Here is a 15,196-nt window from a genome sequence, read left to right as displayed (position 1 = left end):
AAACCAAGGTACATGGAGTTTTAGCCAAAAATTATCATAACCCTATTGTTATTAATGATTAATTTTTGAAAATTTCTTTAAACTATCTAAAGGGGGGCCTGGGTGGCTTGGTCGGTTAAGCGTCCGACTTCAGCTCAGGTCATGATCTCACGGTCCGTGAGTTCAAGCCCCGCGTCGGGCTCTGTGCTGACAGCTCAGAGCCTGGAGCCTGTTTCAGAGTCTGTGTCTCCCTCTCTCTCTGCCCCTCCCCTGTTCATGCTCTGTCTCTCTCTGTCTCAAAAATAAATAAACGTTAAAAAAAAAAAATTAAAAAAAAATAAACTATCTAAACTGAACCAAACATATTCAGAACTTTAAACAGCATCACATAGCAAAACTTAATAATTAAGCTTTCACTGAATAAAAATGTAAAAAAGAAAAAAATTCTTAAAATTTTTTAATAAAGACTTTTGTTTATTTATTTTCGAGAGAGAGTGAGAGAGACAGAGCAGGAGCAGGAGAGGTAGAGAGAAAGGAAGACACAGAATCCAAAGGAAGTTCCAGGCTCCGAGCTATCAGCACAGAGCCTGACACGGGGCTTGAACTCACAAACCATGAGATCATGACCTGAGCCGAAGTCAGATGCTTAACTGACTGAGCCACCCAGGCGCACCCTTAAAACTAAATTTTTATCCTAATGGTTCCCTACAAGACACAAACTCATCCCTCATATTCACATATACTTTGCTCTTTGGTATCATCAATTTTCATACAACTATACTAGATAATTCTCAGGATGGTGTTCAATTATTGATATCAGTACTAAACTTTATCAGATGAAAGAAGCCTATAACCATATTTTAGCATAAGACTACACATCCCAGAATTTTTAGAGCATTCTAACCTGACACTAAATTTAAAATGCATTACGGGGTGCCTGGGTGGCTCAGTTGGTTGAATGTCCAACTCCTGATTTAGGCTCGGGTAGTGATCCTGAGGTCCTGGGATCAAGACCTGTGTCAGGCTCTGCAGTAAGAGTGGAACCCACTTAAGATTCTCTTTCTCTCACTCTCCCCTTCTCCCTCTCCCTCCGCCCCTCCCTCAAGTGTGTGCATGGGCACTCTCTCTCTCTCTCTCTCTCTCTCAAAAAATCATAAATTTGTTGCCTTAAAAAAAATGTGTTACAAAAAATATTTTTTTTTGATGTTTCTTTATTGTGAGAGAAAAGAGTGAGCATGAGCAGGGGAAGAACACAGAGAGAAAGAATCCCAAGCAGGCTCCATGCTGCTGTCAGTGCAGAGCCTGACCCAGGGCTGCATCTCATGAACCTTGAGATCGTGACCTGAGCTGAAATCAAGAGTCAGACACTTAACTGACTGAACCACCCAGATGCCCACAAAAAATAATTTAAGTATGTTTGTCTCATTTTTCCTTGATAGTGAAATCTCCAAAATTAACTCTGTAACTTGAATAACTTTTTATTTCAACACAGTACATCAAAGACATGAAAGACCACTCAAAAATAGATGTTTTGCAAAATTTCTCAGATAATCAAGCTGTCTTTACTCACAAGTCAGAACAATCATACATTTTATTATATTAACAAAACAGGTTTTCAAGGTAATTCAAATGCTCTTGCAGGTCAGTTAGTTCTTTTCACATTAGGAAATATAATGTTACAAAATTAACATAAATTTAGGTAAAAATCAGTCTAAACTCTTCACTCTTAAGTTTTCAAGCTCTTATTCATTCTGGATAATGCTGGCTTCAGTTAACACTACTTATAGGTATTAATACAACTGATATGTACCACACTCAAGAATGGTGAGCAAATGAATCTCTTTAACAAATTTTCAATTCAGAAGTAGAATAAAAATGGCAAGCTCAACATAAGACATCATACCCTCAACACAAGATACTATTAATAGATTGGCATCATTTCTTTTGTATAATGTTTATCAGAGTCTACTAGTATGAATCATTAAATATGTTAAATCTCATAACAAATTATGAAATAATTTTAAAGGTAACTTCAGAATCTGTCATTTACATTTATTCATGCTTGCATTTCATTGTCAAACAAATCCCACATAGGAAACAATGTTTTCCATAAAGTTTATTGGAAATTTCTAATTTCACAGATTCACTAGGCTCTGCTCCAATTTCTAAACCAAGTACAAGCCTCACCTTGCTCAAAGCATACAGATCCAGGATTTTTCTCTCCACCACTGGAATCTTCAAGGTAGATCCTTGGAGCTCCCAAAATTTTGCTAATTGATCCAAGAAGTCCAGTCTCACTCTGGTCATTGCCTAAGATTATTAAAAAACAGAAACCAGAAATAGGAATTAAGTTATGGTTGAAAATAAATGAGCTTTACTTAACAGAGGTACTCATCTCTCTAAAGAAATTCGTATCGCTTAGTCCAACCCTGTAAAATAAGACAATAATAGAGAAAATACTACTAATAAACTTTATTCACTAAGGCAAAAAAGTCACTCTAATTATGAGAAATGCTCTCATATTTTATCAACCAAAGAAATTTCTTTCTAAGAGTTGGCTTAACTAAGCTAAGCAGAAAATGTAGTAAATCGGATTATTCTAAGCATTCTATCATTTCATCTGTATAAACTATATATACCTCAGGTACACTAACTTTCTACCCCACTGATATTAAGATCCTTCATCAAGTATCTAATTACAAGAAACTTAAAGGGAAAAAAAGTATTAAAATCTCAGAAAATAAATGTTTCAGAAACATCAAGGGAAAAAAAACACCTTACTATGACATATTAAACCTCAGCTAAGAATTCTCTTTTGTACTCTGAAACAGTTTTCTACCACACCGAAGTATCTTCTGATAATCCAGCAGACTGGAAAAGCAATAATATTTAAATAGACTTCAATTTAGAAAACATAAAAGAGACAAATAATATTTAAAGGGAAATCTTAATAAATCAGATTACGAGTCCTGGAAAAGTTCTGTTAAAGCCAAATATAACCTCTGAAAACCTTTGATAAAATTTTAAAACCTACTTTCCAAAGACCTCAAGAAACAGAATCTTCCAACATTAACATAAAATTTTTATAGAATAGTAAGTGCCAAAGGAAACAGAACTTGAGAATTCCAGGTCTCTGCAGGTAAGTACTGGATATTTCCACTATGAAAAACACAGTTTCCTGTAATAAAAAAAAAAAAAAATAGCTTCCCATAATCCCATTTAAGTGGAAAAACTATAACAACTACTTTTTATGATGTGTTTTTATCAGAAACTTCCTTCCATTCAATCTCAATTAACATTAATTCTGAGCCCTGGTACATAAGCTTCTCAAAGTTCTCTACTGGAGCCCTGACATAAACAATGAATCAGGAGGCAGAAATGGTGACACAACACCCACCTCAAGTTCATTCAGGCGCTGGACTCTGGGAGTGAAACGAAAGCTTTTTACTTCACATGCAAATGGAGGTTGCCAATCCTAAAGAGAAAGATTTTTTTTTTAAACATACTGATATATAAAGAAAGAATCTATTATTTATTCCCTTAATTTAAAGGATGAGTAGCCACAAATCATGATGACAGCAGGTCAACTTTAAGTCTTTTTCACTGTAGAAACAGAAAGAGTAACATTCTTTAGGTGATATAATTTAATATTACTTACCTCCAATCACTTATCTATCATATTCTAATTTTAAAATTACTTTATCTATAAACCCTCCTCAAATTTCAACAATCCCACTCTATAACCCAATATTATGCTTTCCCCAATTACTCAAGTGGAATGCAGTGAGCTCATGTATCACAACACAGTGTCTAATAAACATCTAAATTTACCAAATTAAAAAGAAAACAGAATTTGAAAGAAACTAAAAAGGGTAAAAGATTAAAAAATCATTTTTAAAGTACTTATATAATTGGATATCTTTTTTTTATTCATGTGTAATGTGACACAGCACTTTACAGTCTATGTTATGTTACATAAATGTTTTGTTCAAAGCCTGGTTTCTCGGCACCCAAATATTAAAAAAAAAAAAAAAAAAAAGTAAGCAAATCCACAGAACAAGCACAATTCCTGATTGGAGTTGTGGTGTAACTGAAATGAGATAGCACAATTTGAGCAGGGTTCTAGAAAAAATACTTTGATTTGGCCTAAATAAGAGTAAATCTACTTAAAAATATGAGAAGTAGTCAAGTATTTTTTTCTTACCTTGGAAACTAAAGAAATCCACCAATATAGAAATTAAATTCTGCTTGCAAACAAGATTTTATTTTTAGTAATAATACGACATACAAAGAGATGATATATTATTTCTTTTTTTTTAGTAATAAAAAACATGTATTTTTTTTTTTTACCTAAAGGAACCCTGAATACAATTTCTAATTCATAAATGGCAACAAAGTAGATGAAAATGTGGTTGTTTGAGAAAAATTTCAGTGCTTAAAGTTTTGCTAGTATTAGGTAATTTTGATAGGTAAACAGTTAAATGAAGTTTTTGGAGGATGGTAATGCCCATCATTGATCATAGCAATAGCTTTTAATCCTTTGCTTGTGATTGATAGTCTATAAACCTTAATCAAATTCATTAAGCATAAACAGGTTTAGTAGCATGTCTGGGTTTCAGAATCAGACTGATCTAGGTTCAAAATCTATTTTGCCACACGCCCAAGATCATATATTTAATAAGTTATGTAACTTATTCAGACCTGTCTCACCTATAAAACAAGACGTTATTTACCTCCTAGGGCTTCAAAGAATATTAAGTGAAATAATCTGTAGGTTTATTATCTAAATCCCTCCTCCTCCTCCCCCCCCCCATCTTAAACTCTTTATTCTCTATGGTGCACACACTACTGTGGTAGTCTGTGGTGAGAACACTTTTCAAATGCAACACGCATAAAAGTACTTCATCTTTTATTCTTATAACTAGTAGACAAAACATAAAGTGTCCCTTTAAGAAGCACCGAAGGCAACAGTTCAAATTTAAATGTGCATTAAGTTGCTAGAGGACTTGCTAGAAAAACACGTTCTAGAACTTCCACATCCAGAAACTGATTCTAGTCTGGGAATGAGGCCTAGAGATGTGCATTTTAACAAGCATCTGGTTGAGCCTGGCGCAGGTGGACCAAGAACATTATTTGGAAAACGTTGGTCTTATGGGTAAAGAAAAAAAAGCTTTTGACCTTGAGCAAATCACTCAACCTCTTGGGGCACTAATTCCCCCCAAAGGGGAGTACCTGCTTTCCTTACTTTAAAGATTGAGAATTATAAAAAAAACTATAGGCAGTTATTTGCAGTAACTGCAATTGATAAATCTTTGAACCTTGGTTCCTATGTCAAAAGATCCAACGTTTTCTTCCACATCTATTACTGACCAATTCCTCTTAAACCTCAAAATTCTGTAATAAATGCTGCTCCTTCTCCTCCCCTGGGAAGACTTTTTCAGTGCGGCAACAGAGTCTAGGGCTCTTGTTTGGTAATATCATCCTAGGGGACAACTACATCTCAGATTACCATTTAAGAAACCTTAGCCTTGAGATGAGGCCTCCAAATATTTAATAAGTTAAGCATTAATAGGACTTGGTTAAAGAAATAACCAATTCAAGGGCAATTTTTACTATAGCACCATAAGAAGAGAGTACAGTACATGAGGATAAGACATGCCATGTCATAAACTTCAAACACCTTCCTGACCAACGAAAGGCCTGAAGTCTTTTGTTACCCCTGCCTACAGTCAAACAAGAAAAGTACCAGTTCCCAAGTTCTAGGCGGAAAGGCCCCTGGGACACCACTCGCAGGCTCAGACCTTCCTACGTTAAGACTGCAAAAGAAACCAAGGCAAGAACATCTACAAACTTAGCTTCTAGCTGTTGAGAAATGAGAGACAGTAAGTATGAAAGGACAGAAGGACTGAAAAAGTAAAGCTAAAGCACTCTCCCTTCCCTTTCTCCTCGGACTCCGGTACCTTGGGCGGTCGGATTTTGCAGATGCCGGTTTTCTCCGCCAGAGGCCGGATGCGGCCGATAAAGCTGAGCGGGTCTGTGAACTCCTCCCAGCTGGGCTCAAAGACTGGGCACTCCGGTGGGGGCACGAACTCCGCCGCGTAGCCCCCCGGCCCCACGCCTGCCATGGCAATACCGGGGGGGGGGTCCCCGTGGGGGAACAGGTGGAGAAAGGCTCAGTGAAGCCCACCGAACTCTCTCACGTCTCCTGACAGGGGCCGAAGCTCATCTTCTCGGGCAAGAACCGCTCAACACAGGAACCCCACAGTCGCTTCCTCTTCTCGTTTGTTATTGTTTCCTTCGGGGTTTTTCCTCTCTGGGTCAGGACTTTTCCGGAAGTTAATGTACTGTCAAATCCCTCCGCCACCACAGAAACAGAATCCCTCCGCAGCAACGCGACGCCTCGTCGTTTCGCCCTTCTTCTTCCTCCCTTTGCCGGCAATCCGGTGTCGTTCCTTGTCTGCGGAAGTTCCGCGCTGTCCGACGACTTTCAGCGGCACACCCCTGAGGTCGCACGAGCTCACCTCAGGAAAGATACCGGCGGGGAGAAAGCAGTCAGGGCTCAGGAGGGGCGCACTCTTCCGGCGCGGAGGAATGTGTAATGCCCCAGAGGGCAGAGGTTCTGCTTCCGGTGAGGAGGGTTCTGTTCCCCTTTGTGTATAAATGACACGGAAACAAACTCGACCTGCTTTCCGCGAGCCTATCTGGCAGTCCTGGCATCGCGGCTTGTTTTAACGTACCTGTCTTTTCCCACATAATCAGCTTTTTCAGCATCTGGCTCTTTCTTTAGTATTTTGACTGTTAGTATCTCTTCCAAATAATCTCCCTTGGCCACTCCATAGCCGCCTCATCTCCGTGACAACAGGTTCGGATCGAATCTGTCCCCCAAATCCTGCCAGCCGGCCTTAGTCCCCGTCTAGGAATTGCTTTTCGTGGAAGACACCGCTCTTGACCTTACTTTTCCAGCAATTGACAACCCCAAGTCATCTCAACAGCAAGCACTTTACTACCACACGCTTCGTAAACTTTTCTCAATACGCTGTAAAGACTATGGCAAACCTTCTGATCCCGCTTGTTAAAAGTTTCTGTGCCAGTGTACATCTCCACTTACTCCAAATTGTGGAAAATAACGTAGAAAGAACTAAAGAAGAAACTGAAAAGGTAGTTCGAGTATTAAATATTTATTGTAAGGAGACTTCCTTTCCAGAGCTTTTTTTCATACTCCCTGTGCAATCTCGGCTACCCCAGGACCTGAATTACCAACTGTGGTTGATAACTCCCAAAACTGTATTTTCAGACAAGGTTTTTCTCTTGATTTCGAAACCAATACATCTAGCTACCTGCGAGACAACCCCACGTCGTCAATTCAAGTACCTACTGTTTTTTCGGTGTTTCCTGTTTCCGTGAATGACTTCACCTACTCAGTTGCCTGAGCCAGAAATCTAGAGCTAATCCTTAACTCCTCCCTTACTATGTACTATTGGGTGTCAAGTCTGTCTAGAGATTCACCTAAAAATCTTAAACCCACCCATGTAACTTCATCCTCACGTATCACTATCTTAATTTAAGTTCTCTCTCACCTGAACTATGATAGCTCAGTTCTTACCCCCCTCTCAAATCCCATTCCATTCAGTTGTCAGATTGCTTTGTCTAAAATCCAGAATACACCTTGTCCCCTCATCTCCAAACTCAACGATTCCAAACTCCTTTCTTATTTGCCACCTTACTCCCAAGCTTTGTGGTGGCTTTAATGCACTGTGCCTTCTCTCATCTCTGAGCCTCCACAGATAATGTTTCCTCTGTCTGGAACACGTTTGTACTCTCCTGACCCCACCCCACGGTTTCATATATCCCCTTTCTAACCTACTCATCTTTCATATATCAGTTTAAATATGACTTCCTCTGGAAAGCTTTCCTTAACTCTCTAGCGTCATTTACCCAACAGCAACCTGTACTTCCTTATCAAACTTTTTGGAATTTCTTCATTGCCATTGGTGTATAGAAGGTATGCAATAAACATCTGTTAAATAAGTATCTGTTGAATGAGTGGGTGGATTCACCCAATAAATTTACTTTGTGTTTCATTGCCTCATCTACATTTACATATAACAAATTTTAAGACTCTACTAAGGTGTGGCATATATGATATCCCATCATTTGTTTATAGTATCCGTAAAAGTTAATGCCCAGTTACTACACCCACCAGCCTCAAACCCATACACAAACATTTGTTTCAGTTAGCCTTTGTTATGTAACAAACTACCCCAAAACTTAATGGCTAAAAAAACTTAGTGGCTAAAAATGAAAACTATTACTGCAATTCTGTGGGTTGGCAATCCGGTGTTTTCATGGTTCCCCTGGGATCACTTCTGCAGCTACAGGCATCTGACAGCTTAACTGGAGTTGGAGGATCCACTATGGCCTCATCACATATCTGGCAGTTGGTGCTGGATGTTGGCTGGGAAGCCTCAGTTCTCCACATGACTTCTCATCCTGGATAGGATAGACTGTGTTTCTTCATAACATGGTCTTAACATTCCAGGAGTGTGAGAATGGAAGCCTAGGCCTAAGTCTTAGGATCCAAAATGTACAAGATCACTTCTGTCATATTCTGTTGGCCAAGGCAGATCATAAGGCCAGTTCAGATTCGAGAAGGTGGTGAAATGGACTACATATCTTGATGGGAAGAACAATAATATCACATTGCAAAGGGATGTAGAGAAAAGTGTGATTTGTCACACACAATTATAATGAGTCACAATAAAATCTGATTTAAAAATCAAATTTTTACTATTTAAATCTGAAAATCCACATTACTCACAACAGAAATAATGAAATTCTAAGTAAACCAAGTAACACTGAAATAATCATTAAATATGTAAATTAAAGTATAATTGTTTTGCTTTTATATTACTAACAGAGCAGCAAAGCCTTGATTGATCCTCAGAATAAACACAAACTCCTAAAAGCTTTGTTTCTCTTACTTTCCTTTTGATCTTTCAAGGTATACTTACCTAGTACTTTAAACTGTCTCCCTAGTATTTAAATTCATTCAGTGATTATCCTCAATCATTTATTTGCCTTAATATGCCTGAAAAATCTGTAGCAGTCAATTTAGCAGTGAGTCTATAAGAGAAACACAGTGAATATCTCTACTGGGGATGGAAAAAACTTATCCAGTTTTACCCACATGAGATTCTAATCCTCCCCTCCAGGAGTATCACCCACCCTCACCCCTCATACCCATCCCTTTGAGAATCACTATTGTAAAAGTTTCTTATGGTTTGTTTCCCTCTCTGTTTCTATCTTATTTTTGCTTCCCTTTCCCTATATTCATCTGTTTTGTTTCTTAAATTCCACATGAGTGAAATTGTATATTTGTCTTTCTCTGACTTATTTTGCTTAACATAATACACTCTAGTTCCATCCACATTGTTGCAAATGTCAAGATTTCATTCCATTCTTTTTGATCATCAAGTAATATTCCATCGTGTGTGTGTGTGTGTGTGTGTGTGTGTGTGTGTGTGTGTGTGTGTGTCTTCTTTATCCATTCATCAGTCGATGTTACATAACAAAGGCTCTTTCCATACTTTGGCTACAGTCGATAGTGCTGCCATAAACATTGGAGTACATGTGTCCCTTCAAATCAGCATTTTTGTATTCTTTGGATAAATACCTAGTAGTGCAATTGCTGGGTCGTAGGGTAGTTCTGTTTTTAATTTTTTGAGGCACCTCCATACTATTTTCCAGAGTGACTGCACCAGTTTGCATTCCCACCAACAGTGCAAAAGGGTTCCTCTTTCTCTGCATCCTCACCAATATCGGTTGTTTCCTGAGTTGTTAATTTTAGCCATTCTGACAGGTGTGAGGCGGTATCTCATTCTGGTTTTCATTTGTATTTCCCTGATGATAAGATGTTGAGCATTTTTTCATGTGTCTGTTAGCCATCTGGATGTCTTCTTTGAAAAAATGTCTATTCATGGTTTTTGCCCATTTCTTCACTGGACTATTTGTTTTCTGGGTGTTGAGTTTGACAATTCTTTATAGATTTTGGATACTCACCCTTTATCTGATATCTCATTTGCAAATATCTTTTCCCATTCTCTCAGTTGCCTTTTAGTTTTGCTAAACTAAAACTTTAGTTTTGCTGATTGTTTCCTTCACTATGCAGAAGCTATTTCTCTTGATGAGGTCCCAGAAGTTCATTTTTGCTTTTGTTTCCCTTGCCTCTGGAGACATGTCAAGCAAGAAGTTGCTGCGGCCAAGCTGCAAGAGGTTGTTGCCTGTTTTCTCCTATAGGATTTTGATGGCTTCCTGTTTTACGTTTTAGCTCTTTCATCCACTTTGAGTTTATTTTTGTGTATGGTGTAACAAAGTGGTCCAGGTTCATTTTTCTGCATGTCGCTGTCCAGTTCTCCCAACACCATTTGGTGAAGACACTGTCTTTATTCCATTGGATATTCTTTCCTGCTTTGTCAAAGATTAGTTGCCCATATGTTTGTGGATCCATTTCTGTGTTCTCTATTCTGTTCCATTGATCTATTTGTCTGTTTTTTTGTGCCAGTACCATACTGTCTTGATGATTACAGCTTTATAATATAGCTTGAATTCTGGAATTGTGATGCCTCCATCTTTGGTTTTCTTTTTCAACATTACTTTGCCCGTGGTTAATCAGCTCTAATGAGGGCTTTCTGCACGTAGTATGTTAATATTGACTGTCAATAGTGCTTGGGTCTCAGGGAAGAACAGTTAGGTATAGCTGTAGTTTACAGGTGCTGTTTTCAGTAGTTAAGCTATTCTTAAAAACTTTTGAGAAAAAATTAAATAATATTTAAAAATTATGTTTTATACAAAATTTGCTGTCCTTGGTGCTAGAATAGGATAAAATGAATATCCAACTCTGATAATCATCTAGCTAGGCTGTGATCTCTGAATTTATTAAAAAACGTAATAAAACTTCATAAATTCAGACTAATTGAAGGAAGGCAAGTTGCTGAGAGCCAAAATTAAAAATTACTAAATTTGTAAGGAAAGGCTATTTCGTTTCAAATATACTTTCTACCAGTGGTTCTCAAACTTTTTGGTCTCGGGACCATTTTGTACTCTTAAAAATTATTGAGAACCAGGCACCTAGGTAGCTCAGTTAGTTAAGCATCTGACTCTTGATCTCAGGTTAGGTCATGATCTCGCAGTTTGTGGGATCGAGCCCTGTGTCAGGCTCTGCACTGACAGTATGGAGCCTGCTTAGGATTCCCTCTTTCTCCTTCTCTCCCCCATCTCACATGTGAGCACTCTCTCTCTAAGTAAGTAGACTATTAAAAATAATAATAATAATAAATAATAAACCCCTTACATGTTGTATTAATCAGCTTTCTCCAGAGAAACAAGACCAATAGAATGGAGAGAGATAGAGAGAGAGAAAATGAGGAATTAGCTCACACAATTATGGAGGCCGGCAAGTCCAAAATCTGCAGTGTCGGCTAGCAGGCTGGAGTCTTAGGAAAGTTGATGTTCCACTCCAATGACTAGCAGGCTGGAAACCCAAGAAAGAAGATGGTTCAGATAAATTCTGAAGGCGCTTTGCAGGAGAATTCCATCTAGCTTGGGGAGGCTGGATTTGTGTTCTATTCAAGCTTTCAGCTGATTAAATGAGACCCACCCACTATGAAGAAAAATCTGCTTGACTCAGAGTTTATTGATTAAATGTTAACCTCATCCAAAAAAAACCCCTCCAAGGTGACACATAAAATTAACCATTACACATGTTAATATATATATATATATATATATAATATTTTTTTTCTAAAAGGAATTTAGTGATAAAAGTAGCTTGAGTTTACATTTTTTGAAAAACTTTTTAATGTTTGGCTTAGTAAGACCAAGCTGGATTCTTATACCTGTTTCTGTATTAAATCTTTTGGGATATATTGTTTGGGTTGAAATATATGGGAAAAAATCCAGCATCACACAGATATGTAGTTGGAAAGGAAATAGTATTTTTTCAATATTTAGCCCTTTCAGATAATTGTAATTACTTTTTCCATTTTTTTTTTTTTCATTTTAGAGAGAGCACGCAAGCAGGGGAGAGGGGTGGGGGGGTGGGGAGAGAGAGAGTGGGAATCCCAAGCAGGGTCCACACTCAGTGCAGACCCAATGCAGGGCTCAATTCCACAAACTGTGAGATCATGACCTGAGCCAAAATCAAGAGTCAACCAACTGAGCCACCCAGGCACCCTGATAATTGTAATTTCTTAAAGGTTAGCAATATGGAATCTAAAACTTTATCAATGAACTTTTTGTACTCTGTTACGTTAAAATGGTAGTCAACATTGTCCTTGAATGGATTTTTTACTCAGTCATGATTTTGTAACATCATGCATTGGTCATTTTGATAATATTATTTCAATATTATAACTGAGTTATATAGATCTTCCTAATGTTGATGCACATAATTATATAATATAAAAAAATCATAGCAATATTACCATTGATGTTCTCAGAAAATTGAGAGGCTGTCAAACTCAGAGTAACAGAAACAAGTTTTCCAAAATAATGATTTTCACTTATAGCTCAGATTTTCATTGTCAACAAATACCATCAGTTGTTTCCACTGAATAAATGGGCTCACATTGTTCATTTTCAAGAAAATGTCTGTCAACTACCTAGATCTAAATAGCCATGGTTTATCTGTTTGGCCTTCTGGTGTTACATGAAAAATGTGACTAATTAAGCTCATAAGTGCTTCTCCTTGAGAAAACCTTCCTGCTTCTGTACGTAGTAGAACTGCTTTCTTTATGTGTACTTCCTACTTCATCACATAGACTATTAAAAAAACATGTTCAAGAGTCACGGTTTACTAAAACTAATCATTTTTACTGCTTCATCATGGGCATTCTTTCTTTTTTTTTAAGTTTATTTAGAGAGAGAGAGAGAGAGCATGGGGGAGAGGAAGGGAGAGAGAGGGAGAGAGAGAATCCCAGCAGGCTCCACGCCGTCAGCACAGAGCCTGATGTAGGGCTGGAACTGATAAACCTGAGCCAAAATCAAGAGTCGGGCATTCATCCGACTGAGCCACCCCCACACCCCCATCATGGGCATATTTAAATGAAACTGGCTTTTTTTCTTCTTAAACCATTAGTGTGTGTGTCATGAAAACAATGACTACAAGTACAGTTTGGTGTTACTGCCATGATTCATGCTGAGGAACCAGTAGTTTTAGCCACCACTGCTTTTGCAGTGCAAATGGCAATGGCAAAAACAAAACAAAACAAAACAAACAAAAACAGGGTGCCTGGGTGGCTCAGTCGGTTGAGAATCCAACTTCAGCCCAGGTAATGATTTCACAGTTCATGAGTTTGGGCCCTGCATCGGGCTCAGTGCTGATAAGTGTGGAGTCTGGTTGGAATTCTCTTTCTCTCCCTCTCTCTCTCCCCCTCCCCTGCTGTCTGTCTGTCTGTCTGTCTCTCTCTCAAAAATAAATAAAACATTAAAAATTTTTTTAATAAAAAAAGAAGGCAAATAGCATTTTAATGTTAATATGAAAATAATTTTGACTTCAAGACCTTCAGAAGATACTTCAGGGACCAACATTAGCCTGAGGACAAATAAGGATCTGTTGACCACACTTTGGGGACTGATGATGTCACAGTCCATGAGTTCGAGCTCGGCATCAAGCTCTGTGCTGATAACTCAGAACCTGGAGCCTGCTTCAGATTCTGTGTCTCCCTCTCTCTGCCCCTCCCTCATTCAGGCTCGCGCACTCTCTCTGTCTCTCTCTCTCTGTCTGTCTCTCAAAAATAAACATTTGTTAAAAAGACACATTTTTACATGGGTTTTGAGCAGACAGACTCTAAGTAGTCCACAGGGACAAATCAGTATAGGAGGAAGAGATTCAATTTTAATGAACTCTAAAGGTTGAAAAGCTATGATTTAAAATGTTTCTTTTAAATTTTTTTTAAATGTTTATTTGCTTTTGAGAGAGAGAGAGAGAGAGAAGTGGGGAAGAACGAGTGTACCCCCCAACATGGGGGCTCAAACTCACAACCCTGAGATCAAGAGTTGTGTGCTCTACCAACTAAGTCAGTCAGGTGCCACAAATTATATTATTTTAGAAGTAATTACAAGGTGTTTTTTGAAGGATATACATGGTTTTACTGCTGAACAGAACAATTTACAGTGCACCTAAATTTATTGATAATCTTGTGCCTTGCCTTACAACAATCCATTATCTGCTGAGTACAAAAGAATAGATGATTAAGAATCCATTAAAGGTCATATAAATATAAGTCATATTCAAATAAATAATGCTAATATCTCGGGCAAACAGCTGTGGGTACTTTGAGGGAAGATAGACATAGACTATGAATGTTCAAATAATCTGATTGGAAAGTAGTTGTTGATACCTTAATTAAGGGAGGAAAATAGTGATAATTTACAAGTAATTTCTGTAGGCCTGCATTTTAGGTGCACATATTTTCACTAGTCTTGAAGAAGAGATAAAATAAAAATCATCAATTACATATGAAGAATACGTCAAAGTTTAAAATTTTTTCAAAAGCTGTGGAACTCTAAGGCAGTAGTGAAGCCAATAATAAAATTTAATTAGTATGTAGTCTAGGAGAAGAAATTATATTCTAGGAGAAGAAAAAGAAATCACATATAGAAGAACTTTGATTAAGAGGCTACATGTAGGGGCACATCGGTGGCTCAGTCAGTTAGGCATCCAACTCTTGGTTTCAGCTCAGGTCATAATCTCACAGTTTGTGAGTTTGAGCCCCACATGGGGCTCCGTGCTGACAGCATGGAACCTTCTTGGGATTCTGTCTTCCTCTCTCTGCTCCTCCCCTGTTTGCTCTCTGCCTCTCTCTCTCTCAAGAATAAACATTTAAAAAAAAGAAAAGAAAATCCTTTAAAAATAAAATAGAGGCTACATTTATACCAGAATTTTGAACATAGAGACTAAAAGATATTTCATTTAAACATTAAGATATATAAAAGGAAGTTATAAAGGAAAGGATTAATTCAATAATGCATGGCAGCATTTCATAAGAATTGGAAATAACATACAAGGCTCTGTTTTATATCACTTTCAATGGCTCTGGTAGGCAAAGTGATCTAAAAGATTTTTAAATGCAATATTTCAAATGATTATCTCCTTATTAATGTTATGGTAAAGGAAGAAGAAACATTTTAGGGGCCCCTGGGTGGCTCAGTCGGTTAA

At 37.8% G+C, this 15,196-nt stretch overlaps 1 protein-coding gene across 1 annotated transcript in view; it reads right to left on the bottom strand.

Annotated features, from left to right (window-relative positions):
* Window positions 1–6,421, bottom strand: part of KDM5A (lysine demethylase 5A) — a 97,971-nt gene extending 91,550 nt beyond the window's left edge. The window contains exons 1-3 of the mRNA XM_047066755.1: window positions 5,940–6,421; window positions 3,377–3,454; window positions 2,167–2,289 (exon numbers count right to left, since the gene is read on the bottom strand). Coding sequence (XP_046922711.1) covers window positions 2,167–2,289; window positions 3,377–3,454; window positions 5,940–6,104 — 366 coding nt within the window. The 5' untranslated portion in view covers window positions 6,105–6,421. The remainder of the gene's footprint in view (window positions 1–2,166; window positions 2,290–3,376; window positions 3,455–5,939) is intronic.
* Between the last annotated feature and the right edge of the window lie 8,775 nt (window positions 6,422–15,196).

The sequence above is a fragment of the Lynx rufus genome, unplaced genomic scaffold (assembly GCF_022079265.1).
Source record: "Lynx rufus isolate CCGP_SWC_20201006 ecotype Redwood Valley unplaced genomic scaffold, mLynRuf1.p SCAF_7, whole genome shotgun sequence".
NCBI classification, from domain to species: domain Eukaryota; kingdom Metazoa; phylum Chordata; class Mammalia; order Carnivora; family Felidae; genus Lynx; species Lynx rufus.
The sequence above is the reverse complement of the archived record's forward strand: the minus strand, read 5'-3'. Positions and strand labels throughout refer to the sequence as shown.